The 25,981-nt window shown below is 45.9% G+C and overlaps 1 protein-coding gene across 3 annotated transcripts in view; it reads right to left on the bottom strand.

The window, feature by feature from the left end:
• Positions 1–25,981, bottom strand: part of Trappc9 (trafficking protein particle complex subunit 9) — a 499,910-nt gene that overhangs the window by 335,595 nt on the left and 138,334 nt on the right. For all 3 annotated transcript variants that reach the window (XM_058580865.1, XM_058580867.1, XM_058580866.1), the window contains one exon: positions 14,597–14,721. In XM_058580865.1, the coding sequence (XP_058436848.1) occupies positions 14,597–14,721 (125 nt within the window). The remainder of the gene's footprint in view (positions 1–14,596; positions 14,722–25,981) is intronic.

The following is a 25,981-nucleotide window of genomic DNA, read 5'->3' as shown; positions in this document are numbered from 1 at the left end:
GTGCATACACACACTCCAGTGCAAGTCCAAGTCATGGGTGCACCTCTGGCCTTGTGAAGACACGCAGAGGAGAGAGGCAGAGGGGAACAGCAGGAGGCTGGGAGGGGGCTGACCAGGACCAGGACAGAGGCTCATGTGCTATCCCACACCAAGGTGCCAGGACGGAAAGACCACCGAGTTCTAGCTCCCTATCCCCTAACGGCCCCAGCTAAAGCAACTCCAGGAGGGGATGCTCCAACCTGCTGCTGTGCCATTCTCACTTGGCCTAATCCTCAGAGAGCAAGACGGGTCACAGCCTTGTGGCATGACCAGCCGGTGGGCAGAGACGACGTATGCTACTCACAGTCCTGCACCCTGGGCGTTGCCGGTCCACAGTTGGCACACAGCCACACTGAGGGCCAAGAGTAGCTTCTGCCCAGGAGGGGTGGCAGGATGGCCACACTGTGGAACCTGTGGGGGCCACATTGAGAAACCTGGCACACTCCAAACTGATTGGAGACTGGGAAGAAAAGTGGCCCCCAAAATCCTATTCTAGGAGATTGCTCAAGCAGCTTTCCAGCAGAGAATCCACAGCGTGGGACTAGCTAGCAACCGCCATGGAACCCAAGACAGTCAAGGCCTGACCCAGGGGCTGAAGGAGACAGGGCTGCGGACACTCCAAAAGAAGGCACCCGGAGTCACCATCTCTCAGTCTACAGCGCAGGTAAATCAGTCCCCAACAGCCACTGTCACAAGGCTGTAGAGATAGTCAACTAACACAAAGGACATCAAAGGCCTGGGAAGAGTATAATTCACTACACCTACTCCAAAGCCAAACGTTTCTTCAAATTTAACTTGACCAATTTACAAAACAAATTTAAAGAACCCATTAAAGATTTTTATAACCACAGGTAACAGTCACCTTATCTTTTTATAAACCTTCTTATTTTATTTCTTTTTAACAGAATTCTTTTTAAAAGTAACTAAATATCAAAAGTCAGTTGACTGCCCATCCGTGGGTTCATTGCTGGCTCTCTGCTCTGTCTGCTGGCCCATGTGTCTGCCCGTTGTTACACCAGTGCCATGCCGGTTTCATTATACAGTTTCACACACATGTGGAAGTCAGGTAATGTGATACCCCCAGCTTCACTTTTTTTTCTGAAGATTGTTTTGGCTATTTGGAATCTTCTGTGGTTCCATATGTGTTTGAGGATAGTTTTATCTGCTTCTGTAAAGAATGCCATTGACATGTCAATGGGCGTCTCACTGAGTCTGTAGAGCACTTGGCGTAGTTCAGTCATTTTAACAACACTGATTCTCCCAACCCGTGAACATAAGATGTCTTTCCACTAGTTTCTTGGGTTTTTTTTTTTCAACCAAGAGATTTTATTGGGGGGCTACCCAAAGGGGAAGGAAAGGAGAGGCAGAGAGAAAGAGAAAGAGAGCAGAGGAAGAGAGCAGAGAGGAAGAGAAAGGGAGAGGAGAGAAGGAAGAGGAAGAGGGCAGAGAGAGAGGAGGAGGGCAGAGAGAGACTGCACTAGTTTCCTTCTTTAATTTCTTTCATTAATGACATGTAGTTTTCAGCATATCAAGGATATACCTCCTTGATTGATTTTATTTCTAAGTATTTTACTTTTTGTAGCTATTATAAACGAGATTGTTTCTTTTTTTATTTCTTTTTCAGATAGTTTGCTATTGGTATATATGAATGCTCCTGATTTTTGTATGCTGATTCTGAATCCTGCAATATTGTTGAATTGGTTACTTCTAATGTTTTTTTTGTGGAATCTCAAGGGTTCTCTCTATATGAGATCTGCAGAGACAATTTATCTTTGTCCTTTCCAATTTGGATGCCTTTTCTTTCTCTTGCATAATTTCTCTGGACAGTGTTTCCAGTACTGTGTTGAGTAGAAGTAGCAAAAGCAATCATCCTTGTCTTTTTCCAGTTCTTAGAGAAAAAATTTCCAACTTTAGGTGTGGGTTTGACATATTTGGCCTTTAGTGTGTTGAGTTACATGCCTTAAATGCCTGATTTGTTGAGATAGTTTTTATCATGAAGAGATGTTAAATACACAATAAAGAAAGGTCAGTCTCTTCAAGAAATGGGGCTGGAAAAACTGGACAACCACAGGCAGAAGAATAGAATTAGACCCTCATGCCTCACCATATGCAAACATCAACTCCAAATAGACTAAAACGTAAATTTAAGTCCCAAAACTATGAAACACCTAGAAGAAAAACACAAACTCCATGAAACTGAGATGGACGGTGATTTTTTGGATATGACACCCAAAGCACAGATAATGACAGCAAAAACAACAAATGGGATGGCATCAGACTACAAAGTTTCTGACAGAGGAAAAAAGCAATCAACTGAGTACAGAGACAACCTACAGGACAGGAGGAAATATCTGCAAATCACACATCAGATAGACAAGAGACTAATATCTAAAATAATAAGGAACTCAACCACTGAACAACAAGAAAACAATACTTTTTTAAATGCTCAGAAGACTTGAATGGACATTTCTTTCTAATATAAAATAGACAAGATATATGAAAAAACGCTCAAAAACACTCATCATCACAGAAATACAAATTAAAATCACAATAAGATGTCATCTCACACCTGCATGATTGGCTATTAAGTAAAGATAACAAGTGTTGATGAGGATGTGGGAAAAAAAGGAACCCTTGTACACTGTTGGTGTATTATGAATTAGTACAACCATTCTGAAAAACAGAATGGAAATTCCTAAAAAAGAAGAAGAAGAAGAAGAACAACAACAACAACAACAACTGCCATATGATCCAGCAATTCCACTACTGGATATATGTGCAAAGGAACTGAACTAAGTGTGTTGAAGGTACGTACTCCTGAACTCCCAAGTTCACTGCAATAGTGCGCATAAGACCGGGCATAGACAACTTTAGCGTTCCTAAGTGTCAATCCACTTTAGAATAAATTTCTAAAATACAATATATAGTAGGCTAAAGTATAGGTCAGCGGTAAAGTGCTTGCCTAGCCTGCACAAAGACCTGGGATCAATCCCCAGCACGGAAAGAAGGAAGGAAGGAAGGAAGGAAGGAAGGAAGGAAATGGAATGGCACTCAGTCATTTAAAAAAAAAAAAGAAATGTGGTCATGTGACAACATGGATGAAACCAGAGGACACCATGTTAAGTGAAATAAGTCAGACACATAAAGACAAATAGCCACTGACCTCACTTACATGTGGACTAAGTCGCATTCGCAGAAACCAGGAGCATAGTGGTCACCAGAGGCTGAGCGAGGGCGAGGCACAGAGATGCAGACCAACAGGAGGAATGAGGTCCAGTGTTACAGAACAGCATGGTGACAACAGCTGATAACCACATGTTGTATATTTCAAAATAGCTAGATGAGGGTTCTGAATATACTTAGCACAAAGAAATTACAAATGTTTAAGGTGATGAATATGTTAATTACCCTGATTTGATCATTATACAATCTGTACATGTATTAAAATATCACCTTGCATCTCATTAATACATATAATTATGATTTGTCAATTAAAAATAAAATTTTAACAAGTTATTAAGTGGCTGGGGTACTTCCATTTACCTGTAGTGTTTATAAGTCATGTTGCTTAGAGTATAATTGCTTATACTTGCCTTTTCTTCTTGATCATATACTTCATTAAAAACGTAGTTTCTGTGTCCCTGCATTATTCTTAACTGAAGTAGGTACCAAAAAGAAATCCTAAAAATCATCAGATTTTGACAACAGGAGTGAGAATTTATGGATGTAAAACATTTGTCTTAAAGTGCTGTCTCATCAGACTTTAATAATTACTTTTAATACTAAAAATTAAACCCAACACTTAAAAATATTCCTTTGTTTATGGAATCAAGCAAGTCAATACTATTAAAGCCAATGTGAAAAGAAAACCACACCCGTGACACACTACTGCTATGCCAGCAGGTGTGGTTGCATTAATACCAAGCTCACTGTGCTTATCTCTGTGGGACAGTCCACAGAGAAGCTGTTGCTGCAGCAGGCCAAGGGTCCCAACTTTCAGACTCAGCCCAGGACCACACTTCTTGACATAATGGTCACTGAAAAGAATCCAATTCTTCACTCAAGTCCCTTGCAGAAATCTGAATAGTAGCTACCATATGACCTTGGATCCCTTGCCTATGTCCCAATTTTCCTTCAAGGCATGAGGTCCCTGAAGTGACAGGAGACCCTGCCTCCCTCTCCTGCCCACCCACCCTGCAGCAAGGCATCAGGACCTAAGCACTCCACACCTGAAGACTCTCTGGGTTCCTTTGACTCTTCTCGTTGATTATAGTTTGGATATGAGGTGTTCTCCAAACGTTCCTGTATTAACATAGGAAGGCTCAAATGTGGGACAATTGGAATTCGAGGGTTGTAACTTAATCAGTCCATCCTAGCTGGAATGGGATGACCGGGTGGCCACTGTAGTGGGGCAGGGAGTGGCTGCAGGAGGTGGGTGACAGGACGTGTGCCCTGCAAAAGTGCATCTTCCCTGCAGCCCCTTCTCCATCTCTCCGTTCTACTTCCTGGTGGCCAGGAGCTGAGCAGCTTCCCTTGGCCACTCTTCCCCCATGATGCACTGCCTCACCGTGGGCCCAGAGCGGTGCTCAGCCCCCATACACCAAACCTCTGAAACCATGAGCCCAAATAAACTTTTCCTCCTCTAGGTTGTTCCTGTCAGGTATTTGGTCACAGTGAAGAAAAGCCGACCAAAACACCATCTGATCCCATTTTCTTCCCCCCAAAGATTCAGAAGCAGCCAAGAAAATAGGCTCATCTCAAAGACTGAAGGAGAAGGAGAAGCTAAGTTGCCAGGGAGGGAGGAAGGCCCCGAATGTAACCCCGAGATGGAGCATGAATGAAGGCATCCATCATGCCTCCTGTGGGAGCTGGCTGAGGGGGGCTCCACAGGGGAGCTAGGGAGCAGGGCCCCAGCAGGCGGGGCCCACAGGAGGAAGGGGCAGGCAAAGGGGAAAGGGGGGAGAGAGGCTTGGGCACACTTAGGACACTATTCAGGGAATAAGTTCTGGAACCAATAATATAATGTTACCTAATGTTACTAGAAGTCTCCTCCAGTCTAACCCACACACACATACCCACCACTTTGTTCTGATGCCCTTAAAAAGCCTGTGAGGAAAGCAGTGTTGTTCTGCAAGGAGAGACCGAGGCCCAGAGCCACGCAGTGTCTTTCCAGAAACAGAACAGGGGAGTGGAACCTGGGGCAGCCCAGGGGGCTTTCTGCTATTTGCGCTGCACACAGTCTTGCTATTAGGAGCGCCTGCCTTGCTATCAAGACCTATCCACATGAAGCCCAGTGATGTGGGGTTTAATTTCCTCTCTCTCTACCAGATATGTATTGACATTCAGGCCACAATCCAACCCTTAGGGATATTTCATTTAATGAGTTTCTTGTTGCTTTTTAAAATAGCCCCGTCTTTAAGAGCACAGAATATAAAACAAAAGAGCCCAGAACCAAAAAAAAAAATCAAGATTTGTCAGGGAGCCTACACGGGCTAAAGACAAGGGCAGAGGAGGTGGTCTTCAAAGCCTTTCCTGGAAGTGCACGGGACACCTGCGTGAACTGGCTGTCACCTGCTAACGCATCTAGGACCAACATTCAGGAAGCAAAGAGACCTCTGCTTCCTCTGGGATGCCAGGCAGTGGGGTGAGGCACAGGATCAGTGTCTCACTGGCCGTCACCAGGGCTCAGCCCAAGCCCCGCTCCAGGCACTGTGAGCCTGCATCCCTCCTTAGGTGTTCATGACATCCTGCATCTGGGGTGCCCAGGTCTCACTGGCCTCCCGGAGTCTGCCTCCCCTCTGGGTTCCAAGCTCCTAAGCAGCTGGGACCACTTCTTTCCTCTTACGGTCTCAGGAGTTGGCCCAAAGTCAAGAACATTCATTAATCAGCACATATTTATTGAACATATTCAGTGTAGCAGATACTGTGCATGGAAGAGAGGATGGGACAGTGAAGAGGACCGAGAGACCGGTGACAACACAGCAAGCAAAATGTGATGAGAGACCAGGCGAGGGTGATGGAGGGCTTCTGGGAGGAGATGCCCGCACAGGAGAGCATGGAGGCTCCAGCACAGCTGAGCATTAGCATCACGTGCACCCAGTCACCAGGGTCTGTTAGAATGCAGGTGCCCAATCCAGGCAGTCTGAAGCAGGGCCTGCTGGTCCATACGGACAGCACGCCCCTAGAGCAGGCCAACGTGCTTAGCTGGTGCTGCTGAAGCAGTGGCTGTCAAGCGGTCCAACTTTCCAGTCCTGGGGCCAGTTGCTTCCTCTAAGCTGAGGAACACACACTGGAGACTAGAATGCAATTTGTATGGTGGACTAGTTCACAGTTTTTTTTTTTTTATAAAAAGTCAGCGTTTTTCAGGGGGAAGGTTTATTAATATTAGGGCCTTGTATACTCCTAAAGATTAAGTCTCTGAAGAGAAGTGTTCCTATATTCCATTGCCTGGATAAACACCTCTCACTTCTTCATCCAGCTTTGTGTTTAAGAAAAAGGGTCCTGGAATTTTCCAAGGATGCCTTGGTTAGTTTTTTAAAAACACTCAGTTGCAATTTGACAAATTTTACTTTAAACTTTTCCAGAAAACAGATGAGCCCCTTCCCACCCGCTCTGCAGTGTCTACTGTGTGCTCCACACAGAATGCATGGGTTCCCCAAAGCAGCTCTAATTTCAAACATCATATCTCACTGTCATTTACACATGTTGTCGGATGACAGCTCTTGATTCTTAATTCAAACAGAGTCACACTTGAACTGCGTCATTCTGCTGCTCAGGACATTCTTACGCAATTACTCCCACCCCCTCACCAGTGGATATCATCTTCCTAGAACTGATCAAAAGGGAAGAATAAGGACAGCAGCCAGGGGTAGGATGGAGCTCAGGGACAGGAGGATAGGCATGCTTGGGGCAGGCATGAATGCAGAGCTCGGTGCCCAGCGGGCAGGGAGGTGAGGGGGCACCAACTGTCTGAAACACGTCAGAGCGATGGCAGACGGAAGGGCACCGAGGAGAAGGCGGAAATTTCCAGAGCTACGGAGAAGACTGAAGTCAGATGAACCTGAGTCTGTGCCACAGTGTTGCCACTCACTAGATGCATTAACTGCTGCAAAACGTCTGCCCTAAGCCTCAGTTTCCTCCTTCCACTGGCGAAATCAACACATTATAGGTCTAAGATGAAAAGGGCCCATTCTCTCTTTTAAAAGCGGTGAACCTCTCAGAGAGGAACAAGCATGCCAAAAGGACACAGAGCCAGCTTAAGAAAGCTCCTCCGGCCTCAGTGCGACAATCTGAGCCACGAGAATGATGGCTGTAAGTGGATTAAAACAATGGATCAACAAAACCCCATGAGTCCACGATGTTACCCGGAAAAGGGTGGGGGGGTGGGGATTATGTGAAGAAACTTTGAAATTAGAAAGTGAAAGTGAAAAGAGGAAACACTTGTTTCTGTCTTTCTGGTAGGTAACTTACAGGCACCCAGACAGCCCAGCAGCAGAGCTGCCAGTCCTAATTTGTAAGAGAAAGCTATCTTATAAAGACAGGAGAAATAAGAGAGAACATCATCTTATAAAACTATGATGACATTTTGGAACCAGGCAAAGATTGACAATGGATTTAAAGCCATTAGAGGCATCGGTGATGCACTGGTTATTGTCAAAGGACCAGCTCCCAGAATGTTCTGGGTTCAGAGCCTCCTCGTCCTACCAATTGTGGGACAGTCAGACACCAGGCATCTCTGAGGAAATACAACTTGAAGTTCCAACCTCACCTGTGCAGCATGCTAGGCAAAAACATCTTATCTGGATCCATAAAGCCTTAACGTAAAGCTTCCAGTGTAAGGAACAGAAGAACAAATCAACAAGACAAATCCAGAAGGAAAGAAAACCCACAGGAGAACTGGCCTGGTCTCTTCCACAAGTCAGTGCCCACCCCCACCACCTCCCTGCCCCCCCCCAAAAAAAAAGAATGTCAACAGCTTAAAACCACCTTGAGCGATAGCAACTGCAGGCAAGGAGAGGCCCAGACTGCATCTGGGCTAGACCATACTTGGTATTGCTTGGGGGCCAAAGAGGCCATTTAATATTATTTGCACGTTATAGGCAATAAAAAATTAGTGGAACAGAACATGGACTAGCACTAATTGAATAAAGCAAGTTACAAAACAATAGTTAGTTTTCAATTTTGATTTAGGAGAAAAACAATCTCACACACAGGTATTCACGTGCGCATGCTCATTATGAGGTCCAGCAAGATGCACCCCCATTCAGAGTACTGTTTTACACAATTCAACTGCACTCCAGAATGAGTCTCTGTCAACACCACTCCTGCAGTGGGACATGTCTGCCAACGGTCTGTGGGAAATGCCCTTGCCCTCCCAACTTCACAGGGCTGCTCAGCAAGAAGGCGACCATGGTCCTGCCAGGTGCCCATGCCTGGGGGTCGCATCATTGTGGCAGTGGGAAGCTGGGTCTGGGACTGGAGCCAAGGGCTGTCAACTACTGGTGAGCTGGATGGGTGCCAGGGATGGATAAAGGATGTCACGTGAGGCACAACATGAAGACGCTTCAAGGATTAAAACCACAAAGAAAACCTGGAGACCTCATTGTACACCAAGCAGGAGACCACAGGGGCACCCAGAAGAGAACAGTATCCAGTGCTTCAAGTTTGGGGAAAAGATAAAAGGGAATGAGAGCAGTGAGAAAAACACCACTGGATTTCATCAAAAGAAGTTCACAGATGATCCCAGAGAAAATAATTTCACAAACGCTGAGGATCTGAGCCAGATGCTAGAAGTTTCCATTGAGAAAAGAAAGATTGAATAATAATAACAGATACAAAGAGCTTTTTGAAGAATTCAGAAATCATCTACAGAAATGTCAGTTTAAAAGCAAATCAAAAAGAAGGACGACGTTTGTATAGGAATCCCCAACCTAGATGTAAAGGGATTGTATTAAGTAGTAACTAATGAAGTCTCCATTATTAGAACTCTAATGTCAAAATTACACGACCTTGAAAATTCTTGGTGTTATCAGGGGTTAAAGAAAATATCACTAGTATTCAAAGGACACCGAGAGTACCAAAAACATGGATAATTCATTTGACAACCCACAAGGTATCAAAGGGAAGCAGTTCAAACTGCACGATACACAGGACCATGTCCTAAAGGCGACAGTAAATGTGTTCATTTATTTTAGTTTTAGGAACCCAAAACTACAATATCTACAAAGATCAAAAACATACCTCACTAAAAACATCAGTCATAAAGAGACTGTTATGAAATCTCATTAATACAGAATTCATGTTGTTCAAATGCTATGAAACAGAGTGAACTATAAGATTAAGAACTTAAGCAGAAATCTCAGAAGACTATCACTTCATGGGCTGTTTGCAAATAAGAGACTTTAATTCATGAATGCACTACATGAACTATTTTAAGAATCAAAGAGAATGAAAATAGAATAATGAGAGTGGAAAAGAGCCCTGGTCCAGGGGCCCTGTTCAAGTCTGTTTAACTGCCAGCCTGACGCGCAGCTGGGACAGGGCTGGGCAATGCAGCAAGAACTCAAGACTCCTGTTCACTTTCCCCACATTCTCCTCAGAGGTGCCAGAGTCACCACCTTCCACATCTTGCATTCAGTCTTGGCATTCCACACTCTTAGTGCTGATCCTCTCCCCAAAATAGTCCTATATTATCCAGAGACACCAGTGAAGTGCAGCCACTCTTCTCCCCACAAACAGCCTCCTGTCTTTTTTCAGACCCTGATCGTCTTCCCTGCTGAGTATCTCAGATCCTTCACACCTTCTGTCAGATTCATTCCTAAGCATTGCATATGCTTTGAGGCTGGATGCTACATCATGACCAGGAAGGGTTATCCCAAGAATGCAAGGTTGGTTTGACATGCTGCAATTAATCCTTGAAAGTCATCATGTTAACAAACTAAGATAGAAAGTCCATATGCTCATCTCAAAACACACAAAGCAACTGAGGAAAATCTAACACTCATTCCTGGTTTAAAAAAAAAAAAAAAAAAGCTTAACAAACTAGGAATATAAAATAATTATCTTGTAAAGTTATGGGACTGTTTTCAAAGTTGGCCAAAGCCTTTTCTACAGCTTTTAATGCTTTTTCCTTATTTCTATTTCTTGTCTTCAGTCTTTCTTCAGGGCTGTTATTTATAAAGTAGTGATTTTCCATATCCTAGGAAAGCTTTTATCTAATCTGAGATGGACATCAGGTAATTCTGTCTTGTGTCTTCCTTGACAGAGCAAGGAAAAAAACCCAGGATGTTCAAGTTTGGGCTGACAAAGCCAATAAACTTGGGCTCGGGGAAGGCCATGGTTACTGCCCCTTGCAGGCTCAAGATGGCCCCACAGCCATGCTATCTGGCTTGGATCAACTGAGTTGCACTCAGGAGTCTGCACTGTGGTCTCCCCTTCTCTCTCTGCCCTCTTCTGTCATTGCCGCACTTTGGCTCCATTCCTCTTAACACGTACAAGCAGCTCATCCCCCTGGTGTTGGCTCTCGCAGCTCTTTGCAAGGTGCCTCCCACCAGTCAGCTGAGGGTAGATGGCCCCTCCTTTGCAAGATAACTTTCAACCTTTTGGTAGTAACAGTCACTTACTGGACATCTGGGATATGCCAGGCATTCTGCTAGGCATGGTTAAAGATGAGAGGATAATATTTTCTGCTTCTGTGAAGCCTGGGCTTTGGTGGGCCAACATCTCCATCATGTGACATTGAGGTGCCAGGAAGCATGCACACCAGAGCGGGAACACAGGGCCTATGTCTGCTTAGCTCCAGGAGGCCTGGCGTGCTCCTATGCTGGGTTCTGTGTGGCCTGTCCCACTGTAGGAAGTCCCCTGGGTATACCAAGGGTCCCCTCCAGCTCACTTATGCGTTGAAGTAACTCATCCACTGTGGCAACACTGGGGAAAAGCAAGGGTCATTCCAGGTCTGCTTAAAGCCAAACATGGGGTTTTTCCATTGTGACATTTCTGGAAGCGAGAGATAGAATCATTTTGTTTGATGTAGTCTCTAAACTGCTTTGGATTTTGTAGGAACTAATAATGTCACCTAAATGTCCTTACTCAAAGCAAACATATTTGTTTTCTGTCAGTCATTCTGAATAGCAGATCTAACTCAATTTTCCTATTTGGCAAGAATGCAATAAAAGTACACATTTTCTCCTACCGTCTGGTTCTTCCCCCACTGTCTGCAGATCAATCATGCTGAATACAAAGGCACAAAATGGTTTGTAATGACAGTTCCCAAGACCTGCCTGGCGCTAAGAAGGTGCCTCAGAATCCCTGGAGATCCCGAAAATGAACCACCAGGTACTTCTCAGCAACAGGGTCACAAACTCCAAAGACGTGAGGGTTTCTGAGAATCCTGGCGCTGTGCTGACTACCCCTAGCCTGGGGAAATTTCTGGATGGGCAGGGCTGACAGGTTTATGGATTCCCCACACAGGTATTTCTAGACTTGCCCCCAAATAAGCATTTTAATGCCTAGATTTTTTTTTGTTGTTCTGTTTTGTTGGTTTTGTTTTGGGTGCTAGGGATTGAACCCAAGACCTTGCCCACGCTAGGCAAGCTCTGTACCACCGAGCTACGTCGCCAGCCCTCCTAGATTTAATTTTAATTGTATCACAGATGTTTATGAAAACTCCTTCTCAGGAATCAAGGTACTGCAAATCTGCCACTGGGGCACCTAGAGAGAGCTTACCATGTGCCCGTCTCTGTGAGGAATATCAGAAAGGCCCAGAAGTCTACTTAAGGACACTACAGGCCAGTCTCACAAAAGATCAAAGTCAACTGCTTGCTCTCTTGAGAAGTGACCTTGGGGAAAGCTCCCCACCCCACAGCATCAGCATTGTCTGGGGACCTTCTGGAGATGTAGCTCCAGGCCCCACTGGACCTGCAGGACTACAGGCTGTGGGGATGGCCTGGCAAGTTGGCTTCCAGGCCTGCCAGGAGATTCTAATGCAGGCTACCCTTTACAGCTCTGCCCTTGGCACCATAGGATGAGCTGTAACATGTGACTCACCCTCTGCTACTCTCACTAGGAAAGAAGGGCAAGTCTTCAGAAGGCTTCAGTTTTCTTTCTTATTCAGTCATTCAACATTTTCTGAAAGTCCTATGAAAATGTGTGTGTGTGTGTGTGTGTGTCCCCGCACATGCACACACACACAATAGGCTGGCAATGCAGAGACTGGTAGGCCTCATCCTTAGCCTTAATAAACTAACAATACAGTGGGGAAAACTGGCAACTTGGCAGTGATGCTGTTACTCAAATAATGCACTGACCTCGGGACAGCAGAGTGTCACATAGACTGGAAAGGGGCTGCCTCCTCTCACAGAGGGCCAGTGCTGAGGCATCTGGAGACCCTTTCCCTGAAACAGCAAGTGGCAGTCGCCCCTGTTTCTTCTCTGCTTATCCATCTCGCATTAGCACAGTCTGATATTTATCTTCGCTGTCAGTTTCTTCTGCCAGAACGTGGCTCTGGGACTCTGTTCTCTCTTATGGCCCCAGCATCCAGAATAGGCATGAAACAGTTGCTTACTAGATATCCGTGGAAGGAACAAACTGGATGAAATGCTGCAGAGGCTCGGATGAACATGTTGATCACAGAGGCACAAGTTCTAACACGTCATGGAACCTCAAGGAACATTCCTTTGGCCTAGCGCCTCAAACATCAGTGTGAGATTAGAATTCCACAGGCAGCAGGCTCTCTCCACATCGCTTACTTCTAAATTTCTTATTAAGTTTTGAAATTGTTGAGCAGATTAAAGGATTCCTTTGAAGCTTTTATGCTTAAACTTTGCAGGAAGAAATCCCCTGTCTCTATAACTATCACTGGGACAGATTAGAAATAATTTGGAAGCGAATTGGATTTGCCATTTTGTAAGCTTTTCTTATCTACCAGGGCTAATAGCAGACACTTAACTCCTTACAATAGCCCAGGAGGAGCTGTATTATCTGCTTTTCACAGAATGGAAACTGAGGGCAGATAGGCCAAAAAGCTTATACACAACCGCTCTATAAATATAGTTTGAATCAATAGAGATTTTGTATCCCACAATGTTTAGAAACTTAGGAAATTATATGTAAAGAGACAGCGTGGTATTGTGGAAAAAGCACAAGCTTTGGATTCAGACACACCTGGGTCTGAGTTTTAACTTCAACTTAGTAACTGCTTGACCTTGGGCATATTAGTTAATCTCTCTGAGCTACTCAGTAATTTCTACTTGAATAATGCACACTTGCCATCATGAAGAAAGCAACCTGAAAATGCTGCTTGAAAGGTGCTAAATCTCCCAGTGGAACATGAGAGCCTCCTGTATGGCACTTCTCTCTGGCCTCAGCGCCTCAAGGGCGTGCCATCCCTGAGCATGCCATCCCTGAGCATGCCAGCATATTGGAGGGTGGCACAGGAATGCACTGGATAGCCAGGTGCCTGTCATACCTATGCCACTAAATTCCTGGGCTGATTCCTATCTATCATGCCCAAGCCACCGTGTCCCTCTAAAATACAGAATGCTGACATGGCCCCTGCCTCGCAGGTTGGTGGTGAGGACTGCGCGGCTGCAGGTAGAGAACTGGGCACAGCACCCTGAGGCCTCCCCCAGCAGCAGACCAGCTTCTTGCTTGTGTGATTCTGCTCCCTGCTACTGGAGGGAATCTTGTCCTCATGCCCAGGCCCCTGGGTGAGGACCAGAAATGGGCACAGCAATGCAGAGCAGCAAACTGCCTTCACTACGGGTCCTCCTGCAGGAGGTGCCAATTCTACCTCCACCAACATCATTGGCTGGGTCCCTCCTGCCTAGACCTTGCTTCAGACAACACCTCCCCCACCCATGCTGCCCTGCTGGGGCAGCCCTGCAGTGCAGTTCCTTGTGACTAATCCAAGCATCTCTCAGTCAAGCTCCTCCAACAGCCCCATCAGTCAGCGTGCCCTGACACTTTGGCATGAGGACCGTAAACAGCAGCCCCAAAGGCTGGGCAGGAGTACACGCTCACTCGAACTCCAGCAGCAGCAGCTCCAAGTCCTGCAGTTCCCCAACTGCTCGCTCTCCAGGGTGGGCTCTGGGACGATGGCTCCCATTCACACCTTCCTGACAGCCTGCAGTCTCTGCTCAGGCTGGCCTGCCAGTCCCAAGCATCTCAACTTTATAGGGACAGTCAAGCTGTTCCCATGTACTTATAAACCAACAAATGGAAGGCACCACCACAGCTGGGATGAACACCCATGCAGAATGATCACGCCATGATGCATTTTCCAATGCTGACCAGTGAGGCAGGAAATGGTCCACTCACCACTGTCCTCCTTCATTCCACCAAAATCCCCTCACATAGAAACAAGGCTTTGCAGCACCAAAAAAAAAAAAAAAAAGGTGCCAAGCTTCCTCCAGACCACTTTCCAAAGCATTCCACATGACAGAAAACACAGAAACCACTTCCAGCCACACACGGCCTCTCCTCTTGGAGCAGCACAGCCAGGCTACCCTGGGAAGGCTTTGCAGGCCCCAGGCTGGCAGGCTGTCCTGGGCACACTCACCTTCAGGTGGCTGAGGTCCCCAGTCTTGCTGCCCTCGGGGGCGTTGGAGGGCCTGCTCTCCATTCGGGGACGGACGACTTGTCGGAAAGGACTGGACAGGGGGAAGCCGCTCACACTGCTTCCATCTAGGAAACAAGAACAAACGTCACAAGTCGGACCTGAGCTCAAGCTTGTTTTTGGCTTTTGTTTTTTAATGTAGGGGGTTTTTTGGTTTTTGTTTCTTCAAAAATGCTAACAACAGGAAGAGCACTCTAATTTCTGTCCTTACTATTCTACAAAGTGCCCACTTACTCAGGAGAAAATGCCACAGACTGCACAGGTCTCCAAGGCCATGACAAGGCCCTCTCATTCCAACTACTGAAGAGAGGAGCCCAGCTGAATTGGTGAGATTTTAATTATAGTTTTTTTATTTTCAAGACTATAAGGAGACGGACTGGGGTTGTAGCTCTGCAGTAGAATGCTTGCCTAGCAAATGTGAAGCACTGGGTTCGATCCTCAGCACCACATAAAAAATTTAAAAATTAAATAAAAGCATTGTGTCCATCTACTACTAAAAAAATATTTTAAAAAATAACATAAAGAGATTATTTTCTAATACATTACTTTCAAGTAGCCAGAGCTCCCTAACAATAACCAGCTGGCAAGGACACCTGTGAGTGCGCCAAGCATGCTAGACTTGTAGCCCAGCAAGACTCCAAGGACAGACAGCCCAAGGCAGCCTGTGCAGGAGTTGAACATTAACACTAATTCTGACTTAAGAAGCAGGCAAACAGCAGAGATCAAAGAGCATATGGTAGAAAGAGATGGTAAGATGACAATTTTTAAATGTTACTTGTCTTAAACAAACCCCTAAGTAACTTCCTATTAAGAAAGTAAACTTTCTTGGGGCTGGGGTTGTGGCTGAGCGGTAGAGCGCTTGCCTAGCACATGAAGATGCTGGGTTCAATCCTCAGCACCACATAAAAATAAATAAAAGTACTGTGTCCAACTACAACTAAAAAAAAAAAAATTTAAAAAGAAAGTAAAGTTTCTATAAGATGAAGGGCATTTACATTTAATTCATATAAAACAGATATTTCCAAATTCCCAATCACTTAGACCCAAGACTTATGCCTAAAATGTATTTGAAAAACTTATAACTAACCAAGCATAACAGAAATGGCTTGTGATTAAAAAAAAAAAAAAAAAAAAAACTTCTCTTAAACATCATTTGCTAATATATATTCCCGTAAGTAATTCAATTTTCAGGATGTCAAACAATATTCATCTGAAGTAAGGAAAATTAAATAACTCTCTGTTTAGAGCCTTCAAATCTTCTGATGCTAAATTACATTTAACAAATTAAAAACAGTCTTTTTGAAAGGTTTATTAGACCTTATATTCAAAATAGAATGCAGAAATCAAACATTGAGCATCCATAAAGAAAATTACAAATTGATCTGTTCCCTCCAGAAGTGCCCATGGAAGATGACCGGGAAGACTGAGTGAGCACGTGAGAAAGTTCAAAGAAAATGTAGCTGCCTCGCAGGCCTTTATTCAAGCATCAAATGTGAGCAACTGTGGCCCATTTGATGTCCCACGGCAGCTCACACTTCAGGAGATCCTACTCCTGAAACCAACAGTTCAGGCAATTCGGACCCACTGGGCACAGAGACCAACTGGAAAACACAGGCAAAGTCATCCTGAAATCTGTCCAAGCAGGAAAGCGCTCACGAGGCAGTGGAGAATCTCAGGGCTAAAGATCTAGCACAAGAGGAGAAAGACCAAGACAAGACCTTGGCAGGGACTTCCCTCTACAGGTATCTGCAAATTCCAGGAGATTAACCAAGAGCCTGAGAGTCTGAGCACAGGTTCTGACATATTCACGGGGCAATCGTGAATTTAAAAAAAAAAAAAAAAAAAACTGTCAATCATGGAGATGAAGGATGGAAAGGGAAGAATGCAGAAGTCCTGCTGGGATCCCAAGAACAGCACACTAAGTGAAGAGCAGACCAGAGACAAGGCAGCTCCCACAGTGCTGCAGCCAGCTCTGACAGCCCTCAGCCCCTGCAACAGGAATTCACAATTCCTGTGCCCAAATGCGTTCCTTGTCACTCCCTGTTCTGCCCCATGTTTTGTCACTTTTGTGGCAACCATCCTTGCTCACCCAGATGTCCCTGAATCTCCATCTCAATCCAGATGCAGCTCTTCCTCAGAGCCTCTCTAGCTGCCCTAACTGAAGCAGGTCCTCCTTCCCCTGCATTCCAGCACCTCTCTGTGCTGAGAGCCACGCCCTGCTGCTCTCTGCTCCACACACAGGCAGGCTGAGCATAGGGAGCCACCTCTAGGGACTCCATCAGCGCTGCAAAAGCACCTTTGGAAAGACAGATCTGCAGTGCCCGGCAGCTGGAAGGGTCTGGAACATGGGCATTTTGCGAAAAAGTTAGATTTACATCAGAAAATTGCCTCCATTTGGGCACAGACCTTGAAATCTCAAAGAAACTCAAATATCTGTCTTCAAGCTCAGAAAAAACACTAAGAAACCATTCTGTCCTTCTCATACACCAGAATTCTGCTCTCTGATCCAAAATGGAGATGGAAGGATGAGGAGCATGGGAACTGTGAACTGGGCAGGGTCCTGCTCAGGTGCGGGAAGAAGCCAGCATGAGCCTTCAGCCCACAGGAGAGCCACGTGGAGTAGGACAGGGCAGCAGAAGGAGGGTGAGTGATCAGTTAGAAGGATGTGTGACAGGAAACAACTCGCTGGGAATACCGGGGCAGAGCCCCTCCAGCTGGGACAGGGCTGATACTCAATCATTTGGCCACTTTTTCTGCCAACCTGGGATGTCACAAACAGCATAGAGAAGAGGTTGGGCTGCCAACTAATGGGAAAACAGGACCAAGAAAGGTAAAGCAGATGAAGGCACCTGCGGAAGGACCAAAGCATTTGTGGGCTTACGAGAATGGCGGGTGCGTGTGGACGGTATGAGCCCCGTGGAGCAGCGAGAATAAAGTGAGATTTTAGAGAGTTTCAGAGTTACCACTATGGTGCTCCATTTTCCTATTAACAGCACCTCTTGGCAATTCAGAAATACCATTTTGAATGCTGAATTCATAGTTTTCTCTTGAATTCAGCCATGTCACAGCCATGATGACAAGGGAGAAGAATGACAGCTGAAAGCAGGAACACGCAGTGAAAAGAAAATACAGGGTCACAATAAAAGCAGCCACACTGGAAGGGGTGACCACGGGGACAGCTAATGTTGTGTCAACTCAAACAAACTAAGGAAAACCCAAAACTGGCAAGCCCTCACTTCTGGGGGTGTCTGGAGATTGGCATGAATGTGACCTGGCGTGGGCGGCTACCATCCAATCAGCCTGGGGCCTGGGCAGAACAAACAAAGCAGGGGAAAGGCGGTTTCACGCTCTCAGAGCTGGGACGCTCTTCCTCCTGCCCTTGGAGTTCAGAACCGTGGGCTCTCTGGACTTGGGACTCCAGGACTTGAGCCAGTGGCCCTCTGTGTTCACAGGCCTTTAGCTCTGGATTGGAGTGACCCCATCAGCTTCCAGGGTCCTGAGGTCTTTGAACTTGGGCTGAGTCACACTCCTGCTTCCCGTGTCCAGTGTGCAGATGGCTGCTGGGGGACTCCTCAGCCTCTGGAAATCCTCTCCAGTTCTTCTACTTACATGGTGACTCGGATGCCCTTAGCTTGGCGGCATGGGGCACTAGGTGCCCGGCCTCTCACTCCTCACTCCCTGTGAGGCACACAGCCTCTTAACAACGCCACAGAAGGGAAAGTGGAGGCTCCGAAAAGATGAGGCACTTGCTCAATACTACAGTCTCTCTGAGGCACGGCCAAAACCAGAACTCATGACCGTCGGCTTTCTGCTATGACACAGCACAACCACCCCAGCACTGAGCACCTGAAGAGCTCCCAGTCCAGGTTGCTCCTCAGTACATCATGGGGTCAGGACTGCACAGTAAACACCCCACCAAGCCTGCTCAGGACCCCGATATGGCTTGGCAACCATCCACCTGGGGACCGCGTCCATTTTTGCACACTTCCTCAAGAGTCACTAATGAATAAGCATGAGTATACCTTTTTCTCTTTTGTGACAGGTACCTAAATAAATGAGAATAAAATACATTTACAAAGGCAAAAGGAGGCAACAATCTCTCAGTGGGAGTCTGTCAGAGTATGCTGTTCCAGGTAGAATGTACTTCAAAGATGCTTTCTCATTTATTCATGAAATCCATGGGTGCCCAAAAAAGGCCATGTGTCTATCATAAAATATTCTCAAGAGAACCAAAGCAAAAGAAGCAGTTGGCTAGGAAAATTAGCCTACACTCATCCTGAAGTTCCACAGAGAAAGCAGCATGCTCACTCATTCTCTGGAAACTCTGGAATATGCTTAAGGAAGAAAAAACATTGTCTATAGAAACAGTGGCCCTTAATGGACAGTTCCCATCCCCCAGGGGCAGCCTCACCCAGAGACTCCCTCCCTGTGTTGGGCACATGCTGTGATGGGATCAAACATGGCGTCCTCTGCCCCGCTGCTGGGCGTGAAGGCCAACCACCTGAAGAGATACAATGTTTTGGGGTTCCCAGCTTGTTCTAAACTCAGATCACGGTGATGCCTGCACATCTCTTGAATACACACACACACACACACAAACCACTCAGCTGATGGGAGTGAATTCCACTCAATGAAGACATTTTGAAAGTTACAGGACAGTTCGAGTTCCTTAGGATACAAACACATCTCAGGGGTCTGGAGGAGTGGGGAAAGGGGAAATATCCAAATGAACTTCCATCAGACCAAGAGCTAATTTCCCAATGGAAGTCATGAGATGGCACAAATTCATCTTCCAAGTATTTAAGAAAATTGAACTGCTAAGCGAGACTCCTGTGCACAGTGGGACTACTGTGTAAGAAAGATGGAGACCTAGAGACTCTTCAGACAGCACTGAGAGAACTCAACACCAAACACCTTCACCAGGAAGCTCTGGTTCTTCAAGATGAAAGACTTCAAGAACATAATAAATAGTTTCAGAAAGAAGGTCAGACATGTAAACAGAAAAGATAAACACAGAAAATGGCATGTACACATGAGCTTGGGCCAATTCAACACGTTCCCAACACCACTAGCATCTGCAAAGTACAAGGCAACATCACATAAGCAGGAAAAGTTTTGTAAAGGTGTAGCCCTAAAACCTGAGAGCAGACCTCTATCTGGTGTCCCCAATAACAGAGAGAATGTGAAGGTAAGATTCCATGTGGCCACGTGCATGGATGTCCACCTCCACATGGTGATCTCACAGGGAGTCCAGCCTGCCCCCTCCAAGGGAAAATAAGAAAACTCACTCTGAAGCCAGGCCCTCTCAAAATAGACACAGGGTAAGATGCACTCCAAGAGCCAATTTCCAATTAAGATGGCACTTCTGTTGGACAGTGACCATCTGAGTAAACGGCTGTACAGGAAACCAACCAAAAAGCACATTCAAACCACTCAATAGCCTGTCAGCAGAAGGACAGTACTGGGAATTCCTCCCCTTCTCAGATGATCAAGACAAAATCTGACTCAGTGAGGACTGCACGAGCACTCAGCCGGACTCAGCCAGAGAGGACAGCTGTGGCACAGGCCCAACAAAAGCACTGCTTTCTCTTCTGCAGAAACCTTCAGGGAAGTGGTGGTCTCGAGGTCCACCTGACCAAGAAGGGCAGCTCAAACTGACCCAGGCACTTACAAAAGATGCCCTTTTCTGGTATTTTTACTAAACTGTGTGTGTTGGGGGCAGGAATTCTGCACTTAAAGCTGGCACCCGAGCAATCTCTCAAAGCACCTAGCACATAGCAAATAAGGAAAACAGGATTTGCCCGGTAAATGAATAACCTAATGTCATTTGCTAGTTGCCATGTAATGACAAGTGTCTCCTGACACAAAGGTGACCAGGCACACCTCCTGGGCCATCATTCACAGGGATGGTGATGCCCAGATTCTCCCTGAAGTCATATAATGTGACAGCATAGAACTGTACACATTGATAGAAAAGCACCTAATGAAAAACAGAGGAATGAATGATTTTGTGAATGAATGACCAGGAACCAACTGTGACCATCTTTCTGATAAAGAGAGAAAGGTGGGTCATTTCTAGGCTTCCAATCCAAGGATTCTTTTTTTTAAAAAAAAAACCACTAATATAGATCATGTATTTGTGGAATCTGAATGGATTGCTTTGGCAAGTAATGAGCTCCTTGACACTAGAACTGACTGGTCAGGAGGAAGATGACTTCTTGACCAAGAACTTACAGGAAGGAGAACAGTCCCACACCCAAGGTAGACTGGATTGCTTTCATCCTTTTGTCTCCAGCTGAAAGCCACCAGTCATCCACAGCACTGACATCCCTAGCCAGGCCTCTCCCTGCTTATGCAAAGACATGCAGTCAGTCACTGCCTGAGGTCCTGAAGGGTCAAAAGGCAAGAGGCCTGAGTTCCAATCCCAGATATGCCCAAGCAACCTGTGGGAGGGAGACCTAGGCGTAGGATGAGGGGCCCGGTTTCACCAACCCTGCCCCTCTGGTCTTGGGATGCAACAGATGCCACTAAGTACAGACAGCAAGTGTTACTGTCTAGGAGTGCTGCCTTCACTGTCTCCATTTCAGCAAAGAACTGAAGAAGAGGAACAGAAATGGCAAGCAAGAAGTAGGCTTACTGCAAGGAGACAGAGACACACAAACAGACTTCTCAGAAGAGAAAGCCCCAGGGCTGGGAGTCTGGTGGGAGAGTTTGGACCTGTTCTTTTATGGTCTCTGCAATTTCTTCCTTTCCTTATCCCCTTCCTGTCCACACGCTTCTCACTGTATTGATTAGTGCCCCCTCTGTCCACAAATCTGTGTTAGTTTATCTATTGGGTCCCCTAGAAAGGAACATGAGTACAAAAGTGTCTGTCTGACTAGGTCCCCTGCTTGTGTCCTTTAGCACTTTTTTTTAACTACCTTTATTTTATGTATTAACCTACTTATTTATCATTTTAATGTGGATCGAACCCAGTGCCCCACATGCTAGGTAAGCACTCTACCACTGAGCTACAAACCCAGCCCTCCATGAGCACTTTGGTCAAGCAGGAAGCTGACCTCCTCAGAAGATCCTTTCCATGCCCCTTTGTTCTGGCCCTGCCCCGACCTCCTCACCTGCCATCTTCCCTGACTGCCCACACCCTCCTCGATCTTCCTCACAAGGATCTCAGCAGCACCAACCCTGTTCCTCACACGTTTCCCCTCTGGGTTTCCTTGCTCTCTATCTTGTTTATATGTGTTACTCCATTCTTACTGGAAGAGAAACACAAACAAAGGAGCATCAATTCCACAAAATTAATTCAAGATGGCTCATAGGACTAACCGCATCAACTCTCCAAAGGAAGCCGCAGAAATAGCTCAATTAGCATGTGTTATTTTGGGATAAAAATCAGGGAAACAAAACCAGAGCACTGTCAGTTTGAGATTAAAGTCCAATGCTTCTTTCATATGATAATAAAGGGGCACAGTGGTGTCATGCCTAACAGTGACACTTGCTTGCTCTCCTTTTAGAAACGAGAAATTCAAAGGACAGGCTAAATGTTCTCTGCACAGCAGTACTGAGCACTGCTATCCCTAAGAAAGAAAAGTCATTACTTCTTCATTAAGCAATCAGCCAAGAGGATGTGGGGAAAAAGGTGCACTTATACATTACCAGTGGGACTGAAAATTAGTGCAATCCCTCTTTTTTTTTTTTTTTTTTTTTTTAAATTATGTCACTTCTCTTCTTTTTTTTTTTTTTTTATTTATTTGTTTTTAATTTTCGGCGGACACAACATCTTTGTTTGTATGTGGTGCTGAGGATCGAACCCGGGCCGCACGCATGCCAGGCAAGCGCGCTACCGCTTGAGCCACATCCCCAGCCCAGTGCAATCCCTCTTGAAAGCAGTAAGGAGATTCCTCAAAAGACTAGGAATGGAACCACCAGGGGACCCAGCTGTCCCAGTCTTTGGTTTATCTTAAAGATCTAAAATCAGCTTACTATAGGGATGCAACCACTTCAATGTTTATGGCAGCACAATTCACAGTAGCCAACTTACAGCCCAGATGCCCTTCTACAGATGAACGGGTCAAGAAAATGTGGTGTATCTACACAATGGAGTTCTCCTCAGCCAGAAAGAAAAAGAAAACAATGTTATTTGCCAATAAATGTGTGGCACCAGAGAAAGCACATAGTTCAAGAGAACATCATGCTTAGTGAAATAAGAGAGGCCCCCAAAATAAAGCATCAAAAGTTTTCTCTCATATGTAGAAGCTCAAGCAAAAGAAGGTGGGGTGGGGGTGTCTGGATATCACAAAGATAAAAGGAAGATCAGTGGAGTAGGAGACCTATAAGGAAGGAGAAGGAAGGGAAGCAGGAGAAAATAAGTTCTAGGCTGGGGCTGGGGTTCAGTGGCAAAGTGCTTGCCTAGCCTGCAGGAGGCACTGGGTTTGATCCTCACCACAACATTAAAAAAATAAAATAAAATAAAGGCATTCTATCTATCTACAACTACAAAAAAAAAGAAGAAGAAAAGAAAAGAAGTACTAAATTTAACAAGATCGTGTTATATGCATATATAAATGTACTAAAGGGAATTTCACTTTCATGTGTGTACAGAAAGCACTACTCAGAAGTCAATAAATAAAGGAATCCTGTTGAGTCCTGCCCCTCCTGTACTGCTCACCCCACCTTCGGCTCGGCCCTGTGCTCAGCCCAGCGTCACATGCCTCACAGCCAGCACTGGGCGCTCACTTGGGCAGCTGTTTCTCTCTCCCAGGAGCCTTGTGTGATCTAATTGATACAGGAGCCACCAGAGAAATGCATTAAAACTTAGAGTAATTAAAATCACATAAAATTAATGATCAGTGTATTAGAAGCACCATCCACATCTCAAGTGCCAAGGTCACATGTAGCCAGTCACATTCTGTACTGGTCATTAGTGGTCATTCCTGCAGTCAAGGGAGCTCCATGGGAGGGCACTGCATAGGCAGGATACTGGGCTTGGGGACCAGTGACTCACTGTGCTCCTCAGCACAATTCCAAGAGCAGCGGAGCACAGGGAACAAGACTGCTTAATTTGCTGAATTAGCCTGCTTTCTAAAACCCACACAAAAGGGGAGGAGACTATGCTAAATCCTTTTCCAGATTGGAAGAGAACACAAATAATTACTAACTTAAAACTTCAGGATGTAGGCTAGGGTACAGCTCAGTAGTAGGGCACTTGCCTATCAGATGCATGGACCAGGAGCGCAGCACCTGGGGAGTCTGGCAGCACCGGGCAGTGGTGATGAGCTGAGGGAGGACAGCTCACACACATGGTTGGGGAGGAGAGAGGAGGAGGAGGAGAAGAGCCACTTTGAACACCACTTAGCTGTAAATATTGTAAAAAATGTTTATAATATAACTAAAATATCTAGAAATAAACCTGGTAAAGTACTATAAAACCTTTATAGAGACAATAGAAAATACTGAAAGACAAATAAGGGACATACAATATTCATAGATAGGAAGACCGTGTATCATGAAAATGTCATTTTTCATGACCAAATGTCCAAAAACTCAACTATTGATTCCATGCAGTCCAAAATAATACTCTAATAGACCACTTTGACAAACTGATTCTGAAACTCTTAAGGAAAATCAAAGAGCAAAGAATATCCAGAAGGTACCACATCAATCACCTAGTCAGGAGACTTGCCCTACCAGACTTCAGAGCTCATCATCACAGGGAATGGGGACTAAATGGCCCCTGGCCCTGCTGGCAGAAGTCCAGGGATGTGAGAATGAGTTAGAGGAAGACAGTCTCCACCAGGGGTTCCCAAACCGTACTGTGCTGCGTTAGAATCCTTTGGGATACTGAAAGCAAATTAAATCACAATGTCTATGCTCGGAGCCAGGCAAGCATTGTGAAGACCCCAGCTGATCCCAGTATCCAGAAAGGTAAGAGTGCCTACAGTCTACACCCGCAGTAAACGAGAGGGAGTGGTGAAGCATTGATTCAGTTCTTCTGGAAGATACAAAGAATGAGGGAAGGGCGGGACAACGAGGCCAAATGGTCGGGAGAGAGACCATGTGAGCCACATGAGAGACTCTGTCCTGAGAGCAGTGGAGACCCATGGCAAGGGCTAGAAAGAGGGGCCGAATCAGATTCCACCTCAGGAGAGGCTGGGGGTGCTCAGTGGTAGGCAGAGCACTGGCCTAGCATGTGCCAGGCACTGGCTTCATCCTCAGCACCACATAAAGATAAAGTAAATAAATAAAAGGTATTATGTCCATCTACAACTGAAAAAAAATCTTAAAAAAAAAAGAAATACGACCGTGGCCACCGTACTGAAGACAGTGGCAAGAGTAAAGGCAGCAGCTGGAAGTAGTCAGACAATGGCCACAGGAAGCTGAGCTGCAGTCAGAGCAGAGGCAGCAGGTACAGGGAGAAGGGCGGCGGTCCCCGGAAAGCAGAAGGGCCCACCTAGGTGCAATCTGAACCGAGCCGTCGGGGAGCTGACCTGCACTGGTGCCCAGGCTTCACCCCCTCCTCTCTGGATACAAGGCTCTCAAATCCTTGCTCCCCAACACCTCCCTAATCACCTCATGACGAGCACCACCAGCTTAATTGGAAAGGGCTACAGTAAGAACAGCAAGATCAATGGCCAAAGGACTTCCGCCCTGGCCGCCTGCAAGAGGACCACCCGTTGCCGATGAATGACAAACACCTGGATCTCCATGCCACCCTGATGGGTAGGAGGTTATTCTGCAACTCAAATTTAAATCAAAAGGCTGAGTCAAGGGGCAGGGGTTGTTGTGGCTCAGCAATAGAGCGTTCACCTAGCATGTGTGAGGCCCTGGGTTTGATCCTCAGCACTACATAAAAATAAATAAAATAAAGGTATTGTGTACAACTACAACTAAAAAAATAAATTTTTTTAAAAAAAAGGCTGAGTCACCCTTCCCAGCTGAAGGGCAAATGGTACGTAGGGGATAAGTGCACTTCACAGGTCACTAACAGGAGTCTTGGGCAGGAATCCAGCTTGGGGTGCCGTGAGGCTCTGTATCTATGCAAGGCCAGTGCTCAGAGATGTGCCCCAAGAGCAGCAGGGTGGCAGGAACAGGGTGGCAGAAGCAGGCTGACCTTTCCCTTGGCCGAAGGGAAAACACAACGGCAGGCAGGCCGTCCCGTGCCCACTGGCTTCTCCTCCAGAGCAAGCAGATACCCCTCATCACAACACACCCGCACCTGATGTGGCCAGCAGCCCACTTGGTGCGAAAACGACGGCAGGTCTGGACTAAAGTGTAAGATGTCAGCTTCGATTTCAGCTTGAGGTTGAGAGCGTGGACAGAGGCACTGGTGCC

The sequence above is a fragment of the Marmota monax genome, unplaced genomic scaffold (assembly GCF_021218885.2).
Source record: "Marmota monax isolate L192 unplaced genomic scaffold, Marmota_monax_Labrador192_F-V1.1 WCK01_AAM20220418_F8-fsc00073, whole genome shotgun sequence".
Lineage (NCBI taxonomy): Eukaryota > Metazoa > Chordata > Mammalia > Rodentia > Sciuridae > Marmota > Marmota monax.
This window is presented reverse-complemented; position numbering and strand designations above follow the sequence as displayed.